This window comes from Corvus hawaiiensis, chromosome 3 (genome assembly GCF_020740725.1).
Source record: "Corvus hawaiiensis isolate bCorHaw1 chromosome 3, bCorHaw1.pri.cur, whole genome shotgun sequence".
Classification (NCBI taxonomy): Eukaryota; Metazoa; Chordata; class Aves; order Passeriformes; family Corvidae; genus Corvus; species Corvus hawaiiensis.
The window spans coordinates 31,465,537-31,490,695 of record NC_063215.1 but is presented as its reverse complement, the minus strand read 5'-3'; the positions used below and the strand labels follow the sequence as shown (position 1 = coordinate 31,490,695).

Below are 25,159 nucleotides of genomic sequence, written 5' to 3'. Positions count from 1 at the left end.
ACAAATGCAGAAATTTGAAGTGCTGGAATACCTAAAAAAGTAACTAATACAACTCTCAACATCTAGAGCAGTTGGGTATCTGCTGAAGGAGCAGCAAACTGACTAACAGCATGCTGGGCCAGCAGCATGTAAGTCCTAGCTGTCTACTACGTGCCTTAGCCAACCAATAATCACTGTTGCATATTACACTTTGCACATTTCCTGCTTGCAGACTTTCTAGTCTCACAGCAGAAAGACCAAAAAAACGATGCAGAAAAGACAAAAACACCTATCAAACTGAAAATAGAACTGTAAAACTCTGCCCTGTCCTTACATATCCTCAAGATGAATGGCAAACCAAAATGAAAGCCCTGCCTCCCTTTGAACTAAAACCTTAGAAGACTCTTTTTCTTGGACCAGAAAAGAAACATGATCAGTTATCAGAAGCATTATATTAATGAAATATATATAATGAAATTAATGAAATTAATATAATGCTTCATTATACTAATGGTGTGGGGGTGAGGGTGTGGGTGTGGGGGTGTGTGTGTGTAAAAAATGAAAAGAGCAGAAAGATCCAATGCACACAAATATCACGTTGTATCTTTTAGTGGTGGCTCCATCAGTAAAACAAACTAACAAAAAAATGCCATTAAGAAAAGGCCCACAAAAGCAAAATAACCAAAAACAAACCAAAAAGACATCAACCCAAAGGATGAAAAAGACTATAAGGTCTCAAATAAATGAGAGAAAGAGTTTCAAAATGTTTTTATAAGCATAGAAGTATACATAGTATACATACATTAATCACTTTGATACCTGGTAAGAAAAACAAAAAGGCAAATAAAAGGGCAATTTAGCTGATTAGCAGCAAATTAGTATGTAGTGAAAACATGCTCATGGAGGCAACCTGCAGCTATCTGCAAGAGACTGCAAGCATGTCAGAGGACACTAGAAATTAACCTGAAATTCTGCTGCATGCTGATAAATGGAACAAAAAGTAATAATATGTCCTTGCATTAAATAAGCATACTAATTTATTATCATCAAGGCAAGTTGAAGTCTCAGTAATGTACTGAAATCTCACAAAATTAGGCAATGTACAATCATAAAAAGATAATCTGGACTCCACTGAACTTGCAATTTAAATGCAAGGCAATAAAACAAGCAGACAAATAAATAAGCAATAAGTGACTACAACTTATACCACTGTGTTACCAGTGCCAAATGAGTTGTCATTCATACTGTGCCTTTAAAGTAAACCCTGGAACAGCTGTGCCTTGCTTCAGCTACCACTCTCTATTTACTACTAGGCAGGACACAGGCCAAGAATAAACACTAACAGACAACTTCTATGCACCCTTCTCTTGAGGAATTAAAGAATGTGCTTCAATTCATTACTTGGCCAAAAAAGTCAAAGAATGGCTCTTTAATTTACTAATAAGTAAATATCACCAATGAGATGGGCATATTTGAAACCATAACACGTGTTGTGCTTGGTATCACAGGTGAAATGGACATAAGAATCAGCTTAAGAGATTACAAAGTGTAGGTGGGGAGTCCCTTATTTTGAAGCTCACATGGTGTACAGGAGAAAGAAGGATCAAAGAAATCATCAGAAGAATGCAAAAACACATGAGCAAATATGGGAAAACAATGTTCAGAGGGACATTCGGAGTGGACAGGAACAGGATGAAACCATGCCTATTTATTCAAAAGAAACACAGATATCTCATGTTTATTAACCTTCTTTCTGACACAATCAAGTTTTTCCCATGCCATGGTGGCGCTTGAAAAGTACTGCCCAGCAGCTAAAATTTGGGCAAGCTTTTCAAAAGCTTTTTCATCTTCCTCTTAGACCCTTAAAAAGTGCTCCATGATCCATAGCTCATGCTCACATTCTCATGCCTGCTACCTCCAATGGTTTCTGTACAGAAAAAACTGACTGCTGAATGTTCTTGGGAATTGATCTTTCATGGAGAAGCCTATAGAACTCCTGGGTTTCTCTACAAGTTCAAACACTCTCATAGCTCCTGAAAATAAAGGTACCCTGATGTCAAACATTTAGTGTTTTTGAACATAAGACTCCAATCCATCCATGCTTTAGTATCTGCCCTTCTGTAATTAAAATAATCATCTTATTGGAAAAATTACTATCAGGACAAATTTGTTGCTATTTCATGAATTAGATGTGCAGAAGAAAGGTAAGTGAGAAAGAACAATCAATATAATAATGAACTTGAGAAAGATCAAGCAACCCAGAAGATAGGGCAAGTTAAAGACTTTTTTACTGGAAATGGCTTACAGGCTGACAAGAAAAGACTAAGGTACAGATAGGGGTACTGTGATCTTAGCCCCAGATGTTCCCAGCTTAGCTCAGATCCTGCCACAGGACAGCAGCAGCATTTCTAACATAGAGCAATCTCAGTGCAGGTTCTGAAGAAACCGATTCTTATTTTCAGGAATCCTCCATTTCAACTGAGTAAGAAATTATGATTACAGTTTTCCTTAACTTTGCTTATCTGTTCTCAGGGTTAACATGGTTTCTGGCAGCAAGCTTCAACCTTCCCAGCAGTAACTCAGCCCTCGTGGGGAAGAGAGGAGCACTCACTCAACCTCTCTCCCTCCAGCTACTTTTTCTGGGTTTTTTTCTTCCTGCTTCTTTCCCAAACTATTCAACCTCAATCCATCCCACCTTTCCTGATTTATCATGTGTTACAGACCTTGGTGACACTTTGCTGTTGCCTCTGAACTCCCTCCAGCATGCTCACAACCTTCTTAAAGTGAACTAGAAAAAGGGCTGTATTAGGTTTTTAGAGGAAAATTCAGCCACATATCTTCCATGACATCCTGATTTATATGGTTACATATCTTTCTGAAATGCAGAATATCTTGGCAATAATTTGACTTTTTTCCCCGCTCATGTTCAGCTTATCTCACTTGTATATATGTGTACGTTAAATAATTCCATATACACAAAACAGATTTCTTACTGCCCAACTCTAATTTAACAAGCACTTATTTACAGCTCCACAAGCATTGTAAATAATTTCAGCTGCTCAAAGGCACTAAATACTAATAGCATTGGACAATGTTAGCAATGAACAGAATTCTAAAACCAGAGTAATTTTAAATTATATTTTCATTAAAATCTGAATAAGATGTAGATCTAAATTACTGCACAAGGACTAGAAGATAAATTTGAACTAACCCCTAAACAGCAAGTTTTCCTAGGAAGGGTATTTTATTTTACTCTAAGTTAAATCTCAGCCACACTTTTAAACAAATTCTGCTCCAGTTTTAAAACTCCATGCCCAACTCTCCACGCAAACAGATGTTAAAATATGCTAGCACATGTTACAGTACAATTTGACTTGCCTACACTCCAAATTGAAAATACCTCAGTGAAAAAGTTTAACTAAAATCATTTAAAACCAGCCTCCTCTTCTCTATAGCCTTTTCCTAATGTTTTCTTTTGGTCCCTTTACGGGCCCTACTGCACATGTGTGGTTTCTCTCTTAGCCCCCAAGCTACCTTCCTTGTCAACAGTGCTTACAGAGCTTGGAATAAATCACTGGGGCAAGGATATAATTTATTCTCTCCTTCCCCTGGGAGCACCCCAAAGCACAAGCACCCAAAGAGACACTTGAAACACCAGAAAAGTATGGAGGAATGGGCCAGATCCTTTCCTCCTGGAGCTGAGCCAGCACTGACACATTTGTTGGCAAACCACAGCATCCCTTTCTACTCCTGACCTCCACGTCCGCACCTCCTGCTCACAACCCCCCACCTCACACCTGGACATAAACCAAGAAAACAGCAAGATTCTTGCCCATAACATTTTCTAATCAGAAGTTAACCTCATAAAAATGAAATTAAATTAAATTAAATCGAGTTGCCCTGTTCCTCACAGTACCGTGAGAAAGGCATTATGAATGAAACAATCACATCTTCACTGAAAGAAACCAGAAAGTCTTCTCAGGAGTTTGTTTTTCAAATAAGGCACCAATTTTATCATGCTCTCCTCACTCCCAAATAAATCCCTTAGCAAGTATACAGAGTGAGTTTTATTTGGGTTTTCAATATTTTACTACCAATTTGTGGCTATTAGTAATAATTTCAAGCATAAAGAGTGTGAACAAAATACACATTTAGGCAAATATGAACAGTAAGTATGCAAAATGTAGAATCATTAGCACATTTATTTACATAAAAGTACTGGAGCAGTACCTCCTCAACATTGCTCCAATTTCCAACATTACTTTCTCTTCCAGTTTCAAAGGTTGCATGACAAAATTCTGGACTATCTCTTGTATCCATCAATGGATAAAGTAAGTTTTTTACAGCCTCATCTGGACACAAATCTACTAGTTCTACACAAACTCTTATTTTTCAACTTCAAAGAAAATGCTTTTTCTCAAACTTATGCCAAACACAATTTGTATTCTTCACTGGACGGCAGTAGGCAGAAAACGTTCGTTCTAAAATGAGGTCTGGATTTAATTTTTAATAGTCCAGCTTATGTTATTCTCACGTGTCTTTGAAGTAAGTATGAATGTAATTTATGCCTTCTACAAGGACTCCTTTTGCCTTGCCAGGACTTCACTGGAAACTCAGTCCACCTATTGTTCAGCTATTAGAGATTTCAGAAAAAGGAGTCCTACAGACTCTATTAATAATAGAACGACAACAATTATCAGCAATCAGTAGCGTCCTGTAAAGGGTGTAGACAGTTTAATAAGAAATTTGAGATGAAACTCATCAAAATTTTTTTGGACACTGCTAAAGTCCTCTTTCTCTAGATTTACCCTAACATGGAAACAATTTGACATAAATCTTTGGCTCCTCCACCAAAAAAGTAAAATCCCAGTGGATTGCAAAAGACATTTATTTTTTGGAAAGAAAGTATCTCCCAGTGTTTGTGCATAATTTTTAAAATAATTTTGAAGAAATACATATTAAATGGTTACAGTAAATAGTTGGGGATGTACTAGCTAAATTAGGTTGCTTTTTTGAAGGCTTTTTGGGCTCAGAAGACAGCATAATGCAATACTAATCTGTTTGTAGGAAATGCAAATGTTAAAAAATAACATATGCACAGTATCTACTTTATATGATATTTTTGGCTATTGATTTTCAATACAGTCTTATCTGCTCTACCTATACTGTATCTTTCTATGGGGCATCATTTGCTTTTAAACACCTCTGTAAGCTATTTCTCATAGAAACTTTTATTTTATTTGTTCAACATAGAACTGAAAATAGTACATCTTCATTACTTAATTGCAGATCATTTCATATTGGCACTCACCAAATGCAAACATTATTTTTAAGATCTTGGGGGTTTTTAATAGGGCCATTCAAAGTTTCTAGCTCCATCTATATTACTTTGGCACCAGGTTTCTGACTGAGCTGACATTTAGATAAGCGAGGATGGATTCCAGACCCTCTTGGGCTTATAAAGTAAAGCACTGTAACTTTGAACTTGTGCAGTATCTCTCCCAAGTTACAAGCAAAGAACCGAAGAAATTCTGGTGAAATTCTGTTTGTAACAATGCTGCTAAATTGCAAAGAATGGGATTACGACCAGGGTTATAATAGCAGCATTTTAAAAATATTTTTATATATATGTCTGTAAAACTACATCCTTTTACTGTAGCATATATTCTTTTAGAGTATTGGGGGATTTCTAAAATATTTCCTTAGGCAATAAGATTTCCTGCCTTTCCATCTATTTTTATGAAATACTCCAGAGTATTTAAAGCACTGATGAAAATGTAACAGTAAAAACAACTGGATACTTTATTAACAAAAATGTTTCCACTTTCTCATTTGTATTCATGTTTCCTATCTTTTTTCTATGGGCTATACTTCCCCATCTTCAAAGGCTTTCCATTTACAGTCCTTGTTATGGAAAAGTCATATCAAAAACCAGGCAAAAAAAAAAAAAATAATGGCTAAATATGATAGCTATTGAACTAATAAACATACCTCTGCAAGTAATGTATTGAATACCTATGTATCTATATGTATTGAATACCTACGTACCCGTATGAATTGTACCTAATGTATTGAATACCTATGTACCTATATGAATTGTACCTAATGTATTGAATACCTATGTACCTATATGTACATATACATATATTTATGCTGACAATTAGATACAAAGTCTCAAGGAATGCTCAACAATGCAAATCACATATGTGGAGGTCAGTGGTCAGACAGGTCCCTAACATGCTCCCATTAATGTTAATATTACATCAATATTAATTTTAATTCAAATACAATGAAGTAGCACTCTGATTTGATACAAACCAAGGTCTCCACAACGTAAAGGGGGAGCCCAAACATGTATCTCAGAGGTAACCAAGAACTTGATTCAGTCATTGAGAACATAAGCATTCAGCAACATTTGAATACCTCTGGAATTCATAACACTAAAGGAAAAGAAAATCCCACCCTTAATGTTTTAACAATACGCTGGGAAATTGGTCAAAAGCTGAGGTAAGTGTCATGAGCCTGAAAGCAGCTACTGAAAGATTTTACTTATGAAATATAACACTTTCAGCCTGGACTTGACTTTCCCAACAACAACCTTCCAGTTTATAATAACCTACACCGATTATGGGAAATTCTTTCTACTTCATAAGCAACTTCAAACTGATAAGCATAATGAAAGCGAAAGACGAAGATGGAAAAGAAATGCTACATTAGACTTCTCCTACCAACAGATGGAGTCAGGGAAAATGACACAAATCCAAACATCAGCTGACAACATTGCCACAAAAAAAGGGAAAAAGATGTGCTAGTTGAGACTGGAAGGCACCTCTGTAAGTCTCTAGTTTAAACACCCTTCCTCAAAAGTTGTGTCAGCAGAGCAGATTGCTCAGGGCCTTCTCCATTTGGGTTTTGAGCATCTCCAAAGGTGGAGACTGTATCAATCTCTGTGCAATGCATTCCAGTATTTGACAAAATTCAGTCAAATAAGTGAGAGCTTTTATGTTTTAGTAGAATCTGGAATAAAATATCAGAGTATGATCACCTCCTTAAAAATGAGCAAAAAAGCAACTTCCCGTATTTTCAGTGAAAAAGCTCATGCTTAGAAAGTTAAACAAACAGCTATTCAGATGGGATAGGAGAGAAATATGCTATGTTTGCTATGTACACCTGGATCTTTAGAGGATGCTAGGAGACCACAACATCAGATAAAGACAGACAGACAGGTTAGCATATATGAATCACAGACACCTCAGGAAACAGTGCCAGGAAAAAAAAGGCAATGCAGACAAGCCTTTGGCATTTTCAGTATAAATACCAGCAGGAAACTTTCAAGGTACAAACACAGATAGTTAAACTAAGGAGCTAAAAGCTACTTCCAAAGACACAAAAAGCTTTCAGCTCACTGTAGTGTCACTGCAAGACAAAGTAGAGTTAAGACTGTTGCTAAGTTCTACCATAGTCTTTCCTGACAATGCTTATTTTATCTGCTCACCATTCCTGAATTTGATTAACTTCTTCAGCCAGAAGAAAGGCTTTGTTTAAAAGCACACAGTGTACTACAACTTACTCCCTGCTGCTGAGTGTTACCACCAACAGATGAAGACAAACTGAAATAACAGGTTTTAAACATACTTCTTAGCTTGCAAGAAAAGTCATCTAGACAACAACTTTGTCAATTCTCATTTCTTTTCTACATAACACTCCTTTGGCCCCATATCTTGTCCTTAGTAACAATGAACTTTGGCAGATTTTTGGTATTTTATTAAATGTTGTAAAAATTTGCGTATCTTATGATGCTTTATAATGGTCTCCTCTGAATGTTAGAGAACTCACTTTTTATTTCAATCCATCCACAGAAAACTGTTCTACATACAGACAAAAGAATGAAGCAATGACCAAAGGAGTACAGATATCATCAAGAGAGTAAACTAGAACCCTTAAATTCTGTCACTTTCAGGTGAAAGAGGGCAGAGCATGAAAAGGAAACTCATCAGCTGATGCTACTTGTAACCACCTCATCTAAGAATGCAAAAGGAAACATTGTAAAGCAAATGTAATCAGGTATAAGACACTCCTCAGTTGGCAAAAAGAGAAAGGCAAGGGGAAAAAAGTGTATGATTAAAAAGAGGCAAAAGAGAGAGAAAAATACAGATTTTTTTTTTTCCCCAAATCATGGCCATGTGCATAATATACAGAAAAGTCCTTACCTTTTTCACTGACACTTTCACTTTCTATCTCCACATCTTCACAGCTAGTATATTCTGGTGTTGATGCCCCTTCTTCCTCTGAGCTACTAACTGACATCTGCCTTTTCTTTCCGCCTCTTTTTGCTCTATGAGGCTTTGGAGGGGATGGCCGCACTGATTCCGACTGGTCAGAGCTAAGGGAATCATTCCTTAGCATGGTCTCCATTTTCTCCCGCTTTGCTTTTCGCATGAGAATAGCAGAGCTAGGATCAAGGCGGCTCTGTTTTATAAAGGAATCGTGGTTCTTGTATTCTACGTGTTCTATAGGAACTGGACTATGCCTGGGAGTTGGTGGGCTATGATTAGTTAATTGTTTAGAAACAGAAATTCTTACATCACCTGTTCTGTCTATAGAGTACGACCTCTGAGTTTCCACAAGAGATTTTCTGTCCTGAGTTCCCTGTAATTGGGAGCGTTTTCCTAATTTATTCTCAGGTACCTCCGCTTCCTCCATTTCTGTGTGTGGCAAAGCTACATCACTGTGTCTTCTCTCATGTCGTGCTTTAGAAACTTTTGCGTGCATGCGCATCTGCTGCTCCTCAGGGTGTGGTTTTACAGGATATCTTGCCAGATTGGGGTCACTCCTGTAACGGGTATGATATTCATCTTCCTTCCTTTGTTTTTCATCATCAGGCACTTGGCCTTCCTCAAGTTTCTCTGGCAAGTCTGGGTAATCCTGTGACTTGCCTTTCTCCAGCCTTCTACCTTCATGCCGCTCTTTACGCTCCCTGTCATCTGTTGCTCCTTCTTTCTGAAGTGAGGATTTTGGCACACGCTTACGCTCACTCTTTACACCTTTGCCATTCTGGTCAGAAACCAATACTGCCTTCTTCCTACAATGAAAAAGAGTACAGTAATATTAAGAATTGAATGGAAAATAGAAATACTTGCATACCATTATGGAAAACAAATTCTAGACCAGGATAAGCTATGGCAAAACAAAAAAGTACTGAATCCATTAACCACGAATTAAATCTATTAACCCTTCCATCTTAGTTTTATTTTCCAATAGCAAACAACTTCCAGAGTCCACAAAAACATAAATAATGAATGGTCCAATTAATGAGTAAAATAAAAAAAAACATTAACATGGATAAAGAGAGATAATTTACCCATGTAAGTAGGAAGACTCAGGCTTGTCTTTGTAGCAACTGCATCATTATGACAGAGTACTGGAGTATGTTCTCCATTTTTCTGGCAGCAGTCATGAGAGTTACAGACTAACCACACAATTCACTTCAAGTGCCCTGACAGCACAGATATAAATACCACCAAATGGAGTATCTACCACAATAATATTAGAGAAAGAAGGAATATACATATAAAAAAATGCAAAAGATAATATATCCAGAAATAATATTTGAACTAGTTTGATTTACCTTATTAAAACTCTAAAAAGAAGTGACCATTTCATAAGCATATAAAGGAAAGCAAATTGATTCCTTGAGATAAATTAATGGCATTCCTTTCTCCAGTAATAAAAGAGGATGAAAAGTTTATTCCTCTAAGCAGACAAAGTACAAAACAGTAAATAATGAGGCTGCATGAAAATTATTTTCTTTTCTCTTTCATATTTTGCTTTGGGAAAATAAGCAAGCCAAAGAATCATAAAATTCCCTTATGTGGGATATTTTTATTTCTCTCCTCATTCCAGTTGCCCTTTCATTTTGCAGTTCACATATGAATCCATTGATTTTGAAGAAGTATGAACACAGCTATACAGTGTATTTGAGATGAATGCACACCTAGTGATACAAAGTCACTAGGACTTTGTTTTGTGGCACTGAATCTTCCCTTCCACAACTGACACATCTTTGGATTACATATCAAAGACCCTCACAGAGTATCTAACAGAACAAAGTTGGACATCATCCATGTTAAGCTCCCTTCTCTTTTTTTCCCCCCATCTTCTGTTCCTCCTGAGTTTCCGGCAATAAATGGAACCTGAGCTTACCATAGATGGTCTTCAATCAGAATGTTTGGAATTAATTTGAAACTCTCAGTGACAAGTAGAGAATACTAATTTTGTATAATTAATATGAACATCTCACTCCTGGACAGCAAAGCAGAAATATAAAGTGTTTTGCTGCCCTAGAAATGACAGCTGTTCTGGGGGCCTTCCCTGTGTCAGGGGACAAAAATCAACAGCATTAGGGGAGGGCATCATATGTTCATTTACACCATACATATACATAACAGTAACCTGACTTTGATACAGTTAAACCCAGACAGATCTCACCCACGCAGTAAGCTACTAGCCACTGCTCATCATCCATTTTCAGCTCCACTAGCTAGGGGAAAAAAAATCATCAACCATTCCGGCCAGAATCTGGAGAATCTTCTATGGCAGGCTCTTGTTTTGTTGCCACAGGCTCCCTCCTTAACTGCTCTGCCATCTGCCAGGCAGCAGCCAAAAGAACAGCAACTGTTTCATCACATTAGCCTCTCTTGATTTGCTACTCCTCAACCCATTCATCACGCAGAATGCAGCTCAGGAATTAATTCATTTACTCACTTAAAATAAAATACTTTGCTTCTGGTTGCTTTATTCTTGCAAACAACTTGCTCTGAATTCAAGATGGTACTATTGATATTCTACGTAAATGTTAACTTTGCACATGTGAATGAGGTTTTCTAACTGTATTACTTTTAACAATAAAATTGAAAACATCATTGATAAAGAAATACCACATAAGATCATATGAAAGAATTCCACAGGGTGTGTTTTCTGACTGCTTAGGTGTGGATTTTTCAGGAGACCGTTGCTTTAAAAATTCGAGTAAAGCTAAAGGCTTGGTCTTTGTTCAATAACTTTAAAATACCAGTCAAATTTATAATTTCAAAGTAACCTAAAATTCTATATTGAAAGTGTACACCAAAAAAGCATTGAAGTACATGGGAATATCCATAAAATAATTTCTTTTTCTTTATTTTTGTTGCACAGACCAAAACAGACAAACTATTTGCTAGCAAAAATTTATCCTTGCCTGGTCAGTAAATCAGTTTACTCTTTGTTTTTGCACAGTAGCAGACATAAAGAAGGCCCAGCTGAACTAGCATTTATAACTGCAGGCTCTATCTAGACAGAAAGCATTACCTCTCTTTTGGAGGTTCACTTCTAGACCTTGAAGCTTGCTTTTGGTCCGGGCCCATAGCTGGCTGCGACACTTCTGCTCCTTTCCTACGGTCAGACTGCACACTAGAAGAAGAGATTTCCTGTGATGAGGCAGCTGCTGTACTTAAGGGAGTCTGTGACCTCGATCGCTCTTGAAGTCTTGCTTTCTTCTCTCTCGGTGCATCCGAGCTGGCGCCAGTCGCCGTATCACTCAGCGTTCCGTCCTGACTGGGTGAGGGCTGTGGTCCACTTCCAAAAAACCACGCTCCAGATTTCGTTAGGATTTCTTGTTGCTTTCGACATAAATTGCATACCCACATAACCTAGTTGAAGACAACAAGAAGAGTCAGTGCAGCTACCTCCCAGTGCCTGGAATGCATGCTTGCTACTGCAGAGCAGGTACGACCTCTCGCTCTCTGATCTAGTGAGGCTGGAGCTCATGACAGGACCCAGAACATGCTTCTCCACTGGCTAGAGCCAAGCATCCTACAGGCACATGCTATGCGAGCTTCTCCAAAATGTGTTGTCAATATACATCAGTCCTACCTGTGGCAATCCTCCCTCAGCCCAGCCCTACTTCTCCTCTGAACAGACACCGACAACATGACCAGCACTTGTTGTGGGGGGTTGATGCAGCAGGGGGTGGGGTGGGTTGTTTTCACTGGTGTGGAGCACTGTCAGGACAGACAAGCCCACCAGACTGTAAATAGGACATGTACTTCAGGGGGCAGTGTCCTGCCCGGCTGACTCCCAAGTTCCATGGTCACAGAAAACTGACATAGGATTTCCTTGTAATTAAATTTTCTCACATTAAATAACTCAACATTATCCTGCAAATAAATTCGGCATGTACTGTGCATGATTTTAGCTAGACCTACAGCAACTACTTATCAGAGGTGTAAAGTAAAACCTAAAGAAATCTACTAAGAGAAAACTAAATGCACCAATGAAAAGAATGCGAAAGTACCATATTTTGTACTACTTGGAAATTATCATCATTATCTCTTTGAGTTATAGCTGCAAATAATAAACAAACGTGTCTCCGTAAATCACAATTAAGCTGTGTACACAGACTGTGGTGCTTAGGGTTTTTTTAAAAATTGGGGGTTTTAATTCCTTACACGCAGATATACAGGAGCACACACATTAAAGCAAGACTCTGTGTTTCAAGCCTGTATACTGTAGACACAGTCTTATGTACAGGAGCAACTCACCAGACAAAAATAAATGGTTAATCAAGACTAAAGAATGTGAAAATTTAAGAAAAAATTGAGACCAAGTAAAAAGCAGCTTTCAGAAAGAAGAAAAGATAGGCAAAATGCATGAAGGATATAGAAGAGAGAGGATTTTTGCCAGAAATAAAAAGAGAGATGAAAGAAAACAAAGCTGATTATTATTAAGGAAAATGGTAAAAAAAACCTCTTAATTTAATATGGAAAGTAATGGGTAAAATTGTAATGAGGCTAAGAAGGATGACAAAAGTTGGAAGGAAAAATATGCTTAAATTATTTTGTGTAAACACAGGAATGATGCAACAGTCACAAAATTATACAGCTCTGAAAATTAAAAAGAAGAGGAAAAACCCACTTCATGGAAATTGAAACAGGCCAAAGTTCTGGTACTGAGCTCTTTTACTCTCTGGCCTGTGGAGGAAGTGCATGACTTACAAGGCACAATGAAAACTTTAGGCATTTTACATATTTAAAGATTTATTTTAAGATTTATTTAAAACACCCTAGAATCGACTTTCTTTTTAGGGCTGAAAACTACATCAGAACTCCCAAAAGCATTTCTGCACTGTTTGACCAAACCACACAAAGAATACATCCAACTCTTTGCCGTCTGACCTTTATCAAAAGATGACTGTTATATTTCTACTATTTAAGACAGAAATAAAGTATCTACTAATAAATTAATATAAAAAACCCTAACCTTAATCAAAAGCTACAATTATTCCAACAGGGGCATAAACATATACCACAATGAAAACAAATAACACTCAGTGGGATAATAGAAACAGCATCTTTGACGAAGATAAATGCTAGACCTTTAACAAACAAAAAAAGCCCTCGATTCCAAAATATCCAATTTATTCCATCTAGTACACCTCACAAACCAGCAATTCAGTTTATTAGACTACCTGTTCCAAATAGAACACACTTTTAATCTATCATATTATTATTACAGGTATTCAAAAAACCCAGCAAGGCTTTAAAATGCTTTTATAGGATCTGCCACAACTGTTAGCTCATTAGACAGCAAGAGTGTGCATGCAAATGTGTCTGTGTATAAAATCTATGTCAATGCTGTAAACCAAAGTCAGTAACAGAAAATGTCATTACCTGTATTTTATCAGTTTCCAAGAAAAGTTGAAAAAAGTGTTAATAAAAAAATTAATCAGCTAGAATTTGTTTAAAGGAAGGATAAGGAATACTAAACTAAAATTAAATTATCCTAATTAAATTACATACATGTGTATGTATGCAAGCCCAGTAACATACTTCCTTTACAACTTCATGTATTCAATAATTTAAAATATGTCTAAATTATGTCATAAACTGCAAGAAAATACTGTTAATTTACATAATCACCTTTGATACGGTAATTAATTTTATGCAAAATATTACGAGATACAAACAAATAAGAGTAGCTATTGCACAAATAGACACCAAAAAATACAGAATACTGAAAGAAGAAATACTAGACAAGTAAATACAAACCCATTTTCTTACAGCTATTTTTAAACTCTGCATCTTGGACACAATACGTACCAATCACCATAGATTTCACATGTAGAAAATCTGTATTATACTCACACAGAAGCTATACTACCATCCCTGTTTTGGAATCTCTTCAGGAATTAAAAAATGCTACAGTTGCCTTGAGATATATTCAGTCCAAAAGGAAAAATAATAGAAGCTTTTCTTTAAGTGGAAAACAAAAATCAAAAACTGAGGTGACAGAAGAGTTTCAGTGACAAAACTGTATATTGAAAAACATTTTTAGAGAAGTATGTGGAGCAAGCAATTTAGCAGCATGCAGGAATTATATCCTGATTGAATATACTGGGATGTGGTCCAAACTAATCTAAACTAAAGCAGGTCTATGTAATAACTTATCTTAACAATCCACAGATGTTAGGCAACCAAACAAATGCTCTGATGAAGGATTACAGTTCTCTAATGTGGCTTCTGGACCTCCACGCGATGCATCAGTAAAATGAAGAGTGTTAGATAATTTTACTCCAGCCTGTCACTTCAAAAATAGTTTCTGTTTACTCTCCTCTGGACAGTGAGCTCTGATCCAGTGCTACATTAAGTCATTCAGGACATCCAGAGTCTGTTTTTTGTTTCTGGGCTTGTTTCTGGTTTATTGCATCCTTGCACATGTCAATGCAATTCCACACATGAAGCTATTAAAGAGAACCAGTGAAAGGGTGTTCTTCATTCAAAGGGTTCATATGCATGGCTCTGGAAAAAGGTGCATTTTCACAGCATAGCAAAGGATTCTGGGCTTTACTGCTACATAACAAGAAAAACCAGTGGCACACATAGGACTCAGCACAGGTGGGTCAACAGTTCCCACACAGATTCATGTGGAAACTTTACAGGCTGTGTGAAAACATGCTAGAAGGATCCCATGCTTGCCTTCATGTGGAATACAGAGGATTTCATTCACAGAAAAAATATTCCTCAAACTTACTCTTACAGGTACTGTTGAATGTGATCCACAATGAGGAGGAACAGTATTCCTGTACTAACACAACATGAAATTCCAACTTGAAAGAGCCCATAGTAAGTAATATATATAACTATACACACAGAAAAAGCATTTTCAGTTACAAAAATAAGAACAATTCTACATAATTACATATTTCAAACCTGCATTTTAGAATGCAGAAAAAAGGCTTTTTTCAAATTCAAATTTGGGAACTTCCAAACATGCACTGGAAAGCTAAAGTCACATTGTGGGGGGGCAAAAATTTACCACATTTATATGACACATGCCAGGCAAAGCTCAGACTGAGGTCAGAGCAAGTTCCCCAAATCCTTCACCCAAGCCCAGATTCTGAGGAGGGTACATAAGGAGCACACTGCTTTATGTTTCCTGAGTTTAGAAAATGCAATCCCACAGTTAGGCTGACTCCCATGCATCCTGCTTCACCCCTATGCAGCAAATCAGGTAACAAGTGTGCTAATAGAGCAGGCCACAAGCTATTCCTTACTGACCTTCACACTATCTTAATTATTTCCCTTCTGAAGGGTGTACACACAACATTTTTTAGGTTATTGATTTAATTTACATTCTTTCTATGCACTTTTGGAAGACACCAGTTATTTCAAACAGAACTAACTAGGCAGACCTTCTTCACTGCCTGAAGTACCATTAACTTCAGCAGAGCTCTGTCACCACCCTACAAGTCATCTCTTGAAAGTCAAAGGGAAGAAATGGTAACAATTAGCTCTTACAAAACTTTCATTCACAAAATTAAGTTAGATTATGTATCACTTAATGTTTCTGAGATAACATAAAAACATGCAGAAAACCGTGAAATTATTCTACAGCATTGCATTTATCTCTTTTGCTTTATCAAAATGATTTCTGTAAAAAAATCCTAGCTAGTGTTGCAATTGCTTCACTCCAATAAATATAAATAAATGAAACTGAAAATCTACTTGAATACTTAAATTATCCCAAAATCTTAATAAGTAAACAACTCTGCCTTTCTAATGAAAGTGTGCTTTTGAGTCCAAGTTTCCATTAAATTCATTTTCCAAAATGGCAGCTGGGTTCATCCAATAGCTCCTGCTCAGCAAAAGGGAAGGTCTTCTCCCCAACTCCCTCCTCTCTTTTTCTCCTTTCTTCCTATCTGGGTTTGTTCTCTCCCTTTCTTGCTCACAGGAAGGTTCCCTGTGCCATGTACTCGCTTGTATACTGTTCCTTGATTCTCAGGTTCTCCCAGGAGCCACTTGTATTTAAAAACATAGTAGAAACCTATCTGTATTTTCTTAAACTGCTTTCATACTCTGTCACATCTGGTTTTTTCCACGGAGGGAACGATGAGTAGTGAAATCATGTGACCAGAAACAGAGGCAAATGGGGATAAGGGTATGTTTTGCCTACAGCACTGTCTCACCATCTCCCATTAAATTACATCTTGAAATGACACCAATACTAGCACACTAGACTTGCACAGAAACATTTCTGAGCACTGAAGCCAAATGACACAAAATAGTCTGTATCTGTGCTAGGATCTCTGCTCTGCTTCAAAGCAAGGTGACTCCATACAAGTGGCTTCCTGGAGGTGCACCACAGAACACCCCAACTCCTCAACTCCCAGGAAAATTTGATAAGAAAGTAGTAAAGGCAGAAGACCAAGAGTTTGCCAAGCAGCTTTGTGTCAGTTTATTCACACTGATACTCTAAAACCTAGGAACAGTACCAGATTACATTTAACTTGTTAGTAAAGAAGTAGCCTAGGATTTTTCAAATTCAAACTCTGATTTTTCTAAAGCCTCTCCTCTAGACTGAAGGATTCAACAGGACCATGCAATTCTCTGCTGCCCACCTCGCCAGTCATGGAGAGGACCACTTTGCCCATGCTGATGGTCATCAGACATACAGGGCTCAGCCATCTCAGGACAGTGACATTAAAGCCATTTTAGTACTCTCTGTTCTTCCATTCCTGCGCAGAGCAGATTTTCTTCAGAACTTAGGTTTTCAGTTAGATATTTTTATTCCAGTTAGGCAAGAAAAGGAAGATTTTGCAGACAGATGATTGGGTTCTTCCCCCTTTTCTGCCCACACCCTACAATAATGTGTTACCCCACTGGACAAATGCAATAAAATTTTGCACAGGCATGCAAGTATTCAAATTATTATATTCTTAGAAGTTACATGAAACATGCAGTTCTATAAAAGCCCTATAAATATTTCATTAGTGCAATCTTTTTTGGTGTCACAGAATCAACATGGCAATTCAACCACAAGACATTCATAGCAAATGAGGCTGCACTGCTCACAGAACTACCTGTCACCTTAAAGTCTGAGGTGCCATTTACAAGCTTGACTGAGAGCTTTTCCAGGAGAGATGTTTAGAAGTCTGCCTTACCAGAATTTTCCACTTGCACAAGAGACTGCCCTTCCTACTCTTTTCCTGCTTGCCTTCCAGTTAACTGAGATGTTATGTTTTCCAATGAGATTCTATCTGTACAAATAAGGACTCAGGTAAGATGCCTAAATTGTTTCTGTCTACACAGAAATTACTATAGGCACTTCAGGTATTTAGGTTTCCAGCCAAAGAGAGTCCACTCACTTTCAAGTAGCATTTCAAGTGAAATAAAATAAAATCCTATGTCTAATGATAGACTAGTGCCTTTAGTGGTAAGTCAGCATATCCCACCTCGCTGCCCCAGGAGTTAGGTCCTATGTGCCAGCCATATGTGTCTTATGTACACTGGGCATCAAAAATGGCATCAGATGCCTACTTTTTAGGCAACTGAGTACACAACTCACGTACTTGTCCTAATCATATTCCTGGCCTAGGTTTCTAAACCCACAACTACAAACTGCCTATAGGAGGCAGCAAAGATGCTGTGGAACAGTGATTCAAGGAGTTAACATCAAAAGGGTATTTTGTGCTAGTTTTGTTGCCACTAATGTTAGCAACAATGTTACTAGTAATTTTAAGATTTAAAAAAAAAAAAAAAAAACACCTGACTTTCTTCACATGCCCTTCTGCCAAAATCTCTCAGCTACTGCTGCCAATCTTTCAGAAAGCTGCTGACAACTTACACAAAAATTAAAAATTATCTAGAATAATCCTGCAGCAAACTGAGTGTTGGAAGTTAGATACTTGGGCAGCTATGAAGTAACAATATGAAATACCATCTCTAAAACAGCACACAGCCAGGTTCCAGACACTATCACAATGTACTTCTCTGAGAATATCTTTGGAGTTCAAGGAAGAAAGCAAAATCGCTATTGGTGAAGGCAGTAGTTTTATCTAAAAATTCACACCAGTACATTTACATACAGTAATTTAAATATTCTTCCCCGGCAAGTTCTTTTCGTAATCTGCTACACAAATAAATTAGTTAATACACCGTATTAAAAAAATACCACGAAGACTGCATTGTCCTAGTTATAGCTGTGATCTTCTAAAGCAAGACTATAGCTTTGGTCTCACTCCTCACAGATTAGTTTCTTTTTCAAATTTATTTTCCTTTCCTGAATTTCCTTTTGTTTCTTCTGATAACATAGCAGCCATGAAATGCTAGTCACATTTTCTGTAACATCAATCTCCATTTTTCATAGACCATTAAGGTACCCTAGAAATTATCTCACAGATAGTTTTTGTGTATTCTTCTAACTTTCTTTAAAAAAAAAACCTAAAAAGTTTTGTATATCTATTTGAACATTTGGCTGTCTTGATGAGCCACAGAAGCTGTATGCCTCTTAATCATGGTTTCCACAGTTACAGATACACACAGAACTCAAATATTTTTTTTGCATAACAGAAATCTAACAAAAGGTAAATGGCATGAAACAGCTTTACAGTCAGGATTGACATAAAGTTTTAGCTGCTATTCATAAAACAGAGACAACTTGCCAGAAGCTTTTCCCTCCACTATACTTATATATTTACAAACTGCAGTAAAAATATAGAAATGCTCAGAACAAGACTGTCTTTAATCATGTATGGGAGTGTTCATCATTTCTGTGGGAGCTTGCACTACAACACCATTATTTACCTTTTTATACTCTTCTTTTACATATTATATATATATATATATATATATAAAACTGTTTGTAAGAAAGCTCATGGAAAGGAAAGTGAGTGGGTCAACGGGTGCAGATGATAGGGGAATTGATAGGCATGAAATAAATTTTGATTTTGTATTCTTAAACATACACAAAAAAATATTAAAAATACCGTTATGGATTCTACATCTTTGGAGACATTCAAAACCCAAAAGGACACAGTCCTGGCAACCTGATATACTTGGGCCTGCTCTAAGCAAGGATTTGGACTTGATGATCTCCAGAGGTGATCAAGAACTCTGTGATTTTGTCAAGAATAAAGCACTGAGAAATGGCCTTACTGTTCTTCAGCTATGTTACATACTTTACTGCTAGAAGGTCTATCTCTTTTTTGTCTCACTATCTACACAGGTTTCTGCCCTAAAGCAAACCATACATATAACCTGAAGTTCTGAGTGGACAGGCACTGTACTCACACGAGAGACTGTGGAAAGCCCACAGCACACTGACCCATTTTCTTCCCAGAGTATGCGCCATGATGTGTGAACGTAGCTATGAACAGAGCTACTTCCTCTGCTATCCAAGAGCTTAAGATTACTTCTACCAAAAGCTGGTGGAGTGACTGAGTGCTTGAAAACTCCCAATATGATATAGTGAGAACCAAGTTGTCTTATATTTATAGCATATCTGTATATATCTATACATCGCCAGAGATTTCAGAGATTAGGTGTCTCTATCCTGTGTTGAAATAAGGTGTGAACAGCATCCTCTCTAGGTGGCATCCCCTGTGATGGCATCCTCTCTAGGATTGAGAGGCTGTCTGCCTAAAACATCTGTATATGTGTTTGAGGTTCCCAACCTGTACAGCGTCTATCGCTGTTGAGTTAATCAGAGGAACATACTGGCCTTGACAGCCACCAGGAGCATAGGGTCACCAGGAGATCTGTTCTGGGCACCTCTGTCTGCAGAGGCAATTCAGCGGAAAGAAAAATGGACACAGGAAACAAGCGAAGCTTACAGACACTGCTTGGATCCATAGGAAGAGACAGTGGAGCTGAGACTAACAGAGCACTATGAAGACATGATGCAAAAATTCAGGGGCTGTGAGGAAGAGGAGGATTGGCTACTGGCTATGTAGATAGGGATAGAAGGCAACAGAGAATGGCTGGCAGTTCAGGAATACTCAGTGGGAATGGGCTGAATAAACAGCAGAGTGAGAACCATGTTAGGACAAAGATTTTTATGGATGGCATAACAAGCTGCCAAGGGAACATAAGGGAGCATGTGCAGCACATTTGGATCTGTCAGTTACAACAAGTGCCCAAAACCCTGTTTGGAAGAACAAAATGTTTGTGAGAAGAAAAAAGCATACTTTTGACATATTGCAGGATCATCTCATTGCAGTGATCTCTGCCATGCAGATTGACAGAAAACTTCTCTGACCACTTGGATTGATCATCTTTCCACTCGCAGAGAATCGCGATTTATGACTATGAACTCTGCTTAGACAGAATTTTCCTCTGTTCCCCACCAACTCCTATGCTGAGAAGTTCTGGCTGCTGAGTTTTGCTTAGAGTTCCCACACTCTCGAGTCCACAAAAAGCCTAGAATAAGGTTGCCAGAGCCTTGCAACCAGAACATGAAATTAGGCATCTAATTTCTGAGTGATACAGCAGGAGGAGAGTGGCATCAAACTTATGCTTCCTCTTGTGCCTGGGCAGCTCCACACACAGGCCTGGCTCACCACACTGTCTGGGACAGTCCTCCTGAGGCTGACCACAAAGATGTGGAACGGACTCTGATCTGTTACAGATACTTTTTTACATCATGTAGAGATAACAGTACTAAACATAATCCAGATAAACTTGGAAATGTAAGCTCTAACAAAATCATTACAAACCTCCACCAGGTTGATCCTGCATATTTTAACTTTTCTTAACAAAACAAAAGAAAGCTTTTAGTGAAAGAAAAGAAATTCTCAGTGAAAGAATAAAATTCAAAAATGAATATTTGTGAAATATTTAGTTTTCAGAATGAAAAAAAAAAGGCACCATAGTGTAAATTTAGCTGGAGAGAACTTTCCATGCTTGGGGAATGTTGAGCATCATATGGTACCTTTAGTATTTTGGAACAAATACTACTGCCAATGAGGATTTTGACAAAGCACCAAATAGGATTATGCCCTATATGTGTTACATATATTCATGTTTCACCATCTATCCCAGACTGTCCCTTAAGTTTAAAGTTTTCTTCACACAATTAGAAATACTTAAGCCTGACTTTTTGATATGAATGTAAATGCATGGAATGCTTATAATTACAGAAAGCAGACTCTTCCCACTGATATCGTCACAGCAACTTCTTGTATGTTTAAAACAGCTACTTTTAAAGGAAACATACACTTTCTTTGTACAACATTTTACCTTACATGGACCAGCAACCTGATCTCCTCTTATGAAAAAGCTACCAGAGTATCCTGAGGAACCACAACATACTAAGAGTTGGCTCAACATCTGATTTGCAGTTACCCCCTTACCAAAAGGATGACACAGGTTTTTTGTCTTTTTGTTGTTTGGGGTTTTTTTTAATTTCGTCTTTGTTGATCCTACCTTCTGAGATGTCCATGGTCCTTTCTTTTAATTCTCCCACCTCTCGCTCCAGGTGCAGAGTCTGAGGCTAAGTTGATTAAGTCTGTGCTATCTGTGCTATCAAGCTCGAGCACAAAGGAATCTCAGTAAATCTGGGATGGAAGATTTGAGGAAGGGGAAGAGAGAATATCAGTGTTCTACAACAAATTTGAGTGGATATTTCAGATTTATTAAAAAAAAAACCAACTGGGGAAAACTATGGTTTTGGTAAGGAAAAGTGTAGATTTTTAGGAAAGCAAAGACTATGGGAGACTGAGAAAGGGTTAAAAAACTGTGGGTTTGAATATGGAAGATTTTAAAGATAAGGAAAAGGAAAATGGGGCAGGAAAATGCACTAGGAGTTTTGTGCCAGTGTAAGAATATTACAATTTTTTAACTGATCTAAATAGCACATTGCTGACAGCCAATTTACAGACTACACCGAGTATTAATATCAGAGGTTTACTGTTCTGAATTTGCAATACGACTGGCAGACCACACAGGAAAGAGGGAAGTTTCAATAAGGTAAAATGATGTAAAGCAGTGCAGAACAATACACTTGGAAAAATCAGATGGTAATGATATTTCATCATCCGATGAAGCTACTGTTACAAAAACAGGCTAAAATTTGAGATCAGAACTTTGCTAGATGATGAGAACCATTCTGATCTTCTGCACTTACCTGTATATTCTCAGATATCTAATGAGGCTTTGTAATTCCTAAACAAATAAAAGGCATATAGTGCAGTGACAGTTTAAGGCTATTCAGGGAAGAGGCAACAGTTAAGGATATTTTGCCTCTTTATTATCTGAAATAGAGGGATGCCTACTCCATGGTGGTACAAATACAGGGACCATGAGCCAGACTTGTGCTCACGTGCCTGCTCAACAGAAGCAAGCAATCTTTTTCATCAGGTAAGGGGTTTGTGTGTTGCAGGTTTCTGTGTGTGTCAGGACTTAAAAGAAATTTAATGGCCAGCTAGATCCCTTACATAAAAGAAAGAGAACCATGTCAGCAACTAAGGAGAGAACTTTCTTATTCCCTGCTTGGTAGAAGGTAGCCTTGCCATAGAAACAGCTTCCAGAGCTGGTGAGGTCCATCTACTATTGCCTAAACTTGAATCACCTTTCCTGCATACTGATATTTGCTGTTCAGTATTCAGCCATATTTGAAGTAGCTGAACACTAAACACAAACATGGAGTTTGCAGGAAGCAGGAGTACCTCTGATCACATGGTGTATCTGGAAAAAACAACTTTCAGATACATCAGCCTTCTGCTGGGCTCAAAGACTGTGCCCATTTTGTGAACTGACCAAGCTGTGTGATAAACATTCTATGCACAGTATTGTTCCTCTCAGTTTTGATTTGATCCTTGCATGTTCATGTGACTCCATCTTTGAGCTTTTTCAATTCAGATTATGTAATACAGCCAGGAGAATTATCTCAGCTAAACAAATCACCTTCAGTTATTTTAATCCAAAACAGACAGAATAGACAAATCAGACAATTCCACTCTCATCCATAGCCACGGGGAGAGGTTTTCTAGAAGATTTTATTTTAGCAGTATCTGGTCTTTCTAGAATATGAGTTTAATCATTCCTTTGTATTTCTCTCTAGTTTATAATTAATTTTAACTTCACACTGAAATCAGGTCAGTAGACTACATATTTCTAATGTTAGTACTGTTTTATTCTGGTTGTCTCTGTAAGTTTTAGGTGATTATACTAAAACCAGCAGTTTATCCCAGCTTAAATACGACTGGTTTACTGGAGGTCAGACTCTTCTGGCCCTGCTGTCTTTAATAACTTTCCTTTAACCACTTCAGTTCTTTAGACAAAAGAATGCAGGGAAGAAGGGAAGACTTGTGAGATGAGGTGGCCAAGAAGAAAGAATGTCCAAGAGAACAGGGACAAACAGAAAGGTTCAAACCAGGGTGAAGAGAAAAGATAAAGAGGGAACAACAATTTGAGGAAAAAAACTGAGAGACAGACAAAAGGGAGAAAGTGGGACAAATATCAGGGATTATGAGGACACTAGTGTGCTGGAAAAGCAACAAAATTGGATTGTTTTGTTATCACATAGCAAAAGTTATTGCATTTGGAACAGAGATGACACATGGACAAATAAAACTTACTTCAGAGACAACTCTACTTCCTTTCCTCAGTTTAGGGTCTTTTTCTTTGGGATTGGGTTTTTTTCTTCAGAAAAAAAAGAAGGCATTTAGGGATTCAGGGTTGTCTTTCTCTTTCAAGAAAAGTGCTTTTAGGTGAGTTTTACATCTCTTCAGGCATAATCAGGGCTTACCCTGCCTACTACATTACCAAGCCTACTACATTACCAAGCCTACTACACACACACACGTGCACTATGACAAACCACCTTACAAATGAGCTCACCAGGACTCTCAGTACACAGCAGAGAACAGCGTCAGATTGGATGTGAGACACTAAAGTTCTAAATGCAAACAAAGCACGTCCAGCAGCTTTTGTAATAACCTTGTGACACTGCAGCCTTATCTGCAAATCCTTCACTTTTTTTCCCCCTGCCTATTTTAAAGAAACAACCTATTCTGAAGTTTAACATTCAGCCACTAGAAGAGACCTCTATTTTTTTTTTTTTTTGTCCTGAGCACTAGTGATAAGAGTATTGCTACCCTTGTATGAATTTGCTGCTTGCAGACTATGATAGAGCTGAAAGGTTTAGGATCTGCACTGAATGTCCTGCTCTGCATAAGTCAGACTATAGTACCAAGTCCTCTGTATGATTTTAATGGCTGTCTTTCAAATTAAATCAAAGCAGAAGTGACTCTTCAGTTTCTAAATCTACATATGTTTATTTCTCATCCTCTCTAATACATAATTAGATTTAAGCATTTTATTTGCAAGAGTTGCTGAGACTATGCCACGTCACTTGCTGTGCAAGCACAAGGAACTTTTCTTTTTGAAACATTTATGGTATTTGCTAAATTTAGCCATCCCAAAATGCTTATTATACAGAAGCCTAAGAATTGCTGTATTCTATGTTAATCTTGAACAATGCTCTCTTTCCTTGCTGTTTGAAGCACAGGAATCACAGTTCTTAGCACTCATTTAATACAATAATACGTGACATTTTAATTGTAAAAGGAAATTACTGGGCAGCTAAAGTCAGCCATCCAGGAAGTTATCAGAAATAAAAAAGGAAATAAGATTGAGAGAGTACATACCTTTCAGCTATTCAGTAAGATAAATTGCTAAGAAATAGTAATTACCATTAAAATATATGCTGGACAGGTTATATACTTAAAGAAAAATAAAACCAAAACAGAAGCAAGGAGTAAAAGGTGATTTTCTTAGCCAAGAAAAATTGTGGTAGCTACATTTATAACATAAACATGGCAAAAAATAGAGCTTTTAGTTGGCAATGACCATCTAAGAAAACACTA

General features: G+C 37.5%; 1 protein-coding gene across 26 annotated transcripts in view; it reads right to left on the bottom strand.

Moving 5' to 3' along the window:
- RIMS1 (regulating synaptic membrane exocytosis 1) overlaps positions 1–25,159 on the bottom strand; it is a 319,206-nt gene that overhangs the window by 155,764 nt on the left and 138,283 nt on the right. For 24 of the 26 annotated variants that reach the window (XM_048299528.1, XM_048299532.1, XM_048299536.1 and 21 more), the window contains 3 exons: positions 15,046–15,099; positions 11,326–11,666; positions 8,190–9,061 (listed from right to left, as the gene is read on the bottom strand). In XM_048299528.1, coding sequence (XP_048155485.1) covers positions 8,190–9,061; positions 11,326–11,666; positions 15,046–15,099 — 1,267 coding nt within the window. Of the gene's footprint in view, positions 1–8,189; positions 9,062–11,325; positions 11,667–14,159; positions 14,434–15,045; positions 15,100–25,159 lie in introns of those variants that run through there. The other 2 variants (XM_048299539.1, XM_048299530.1) reach the window with 2 other exon arrangements.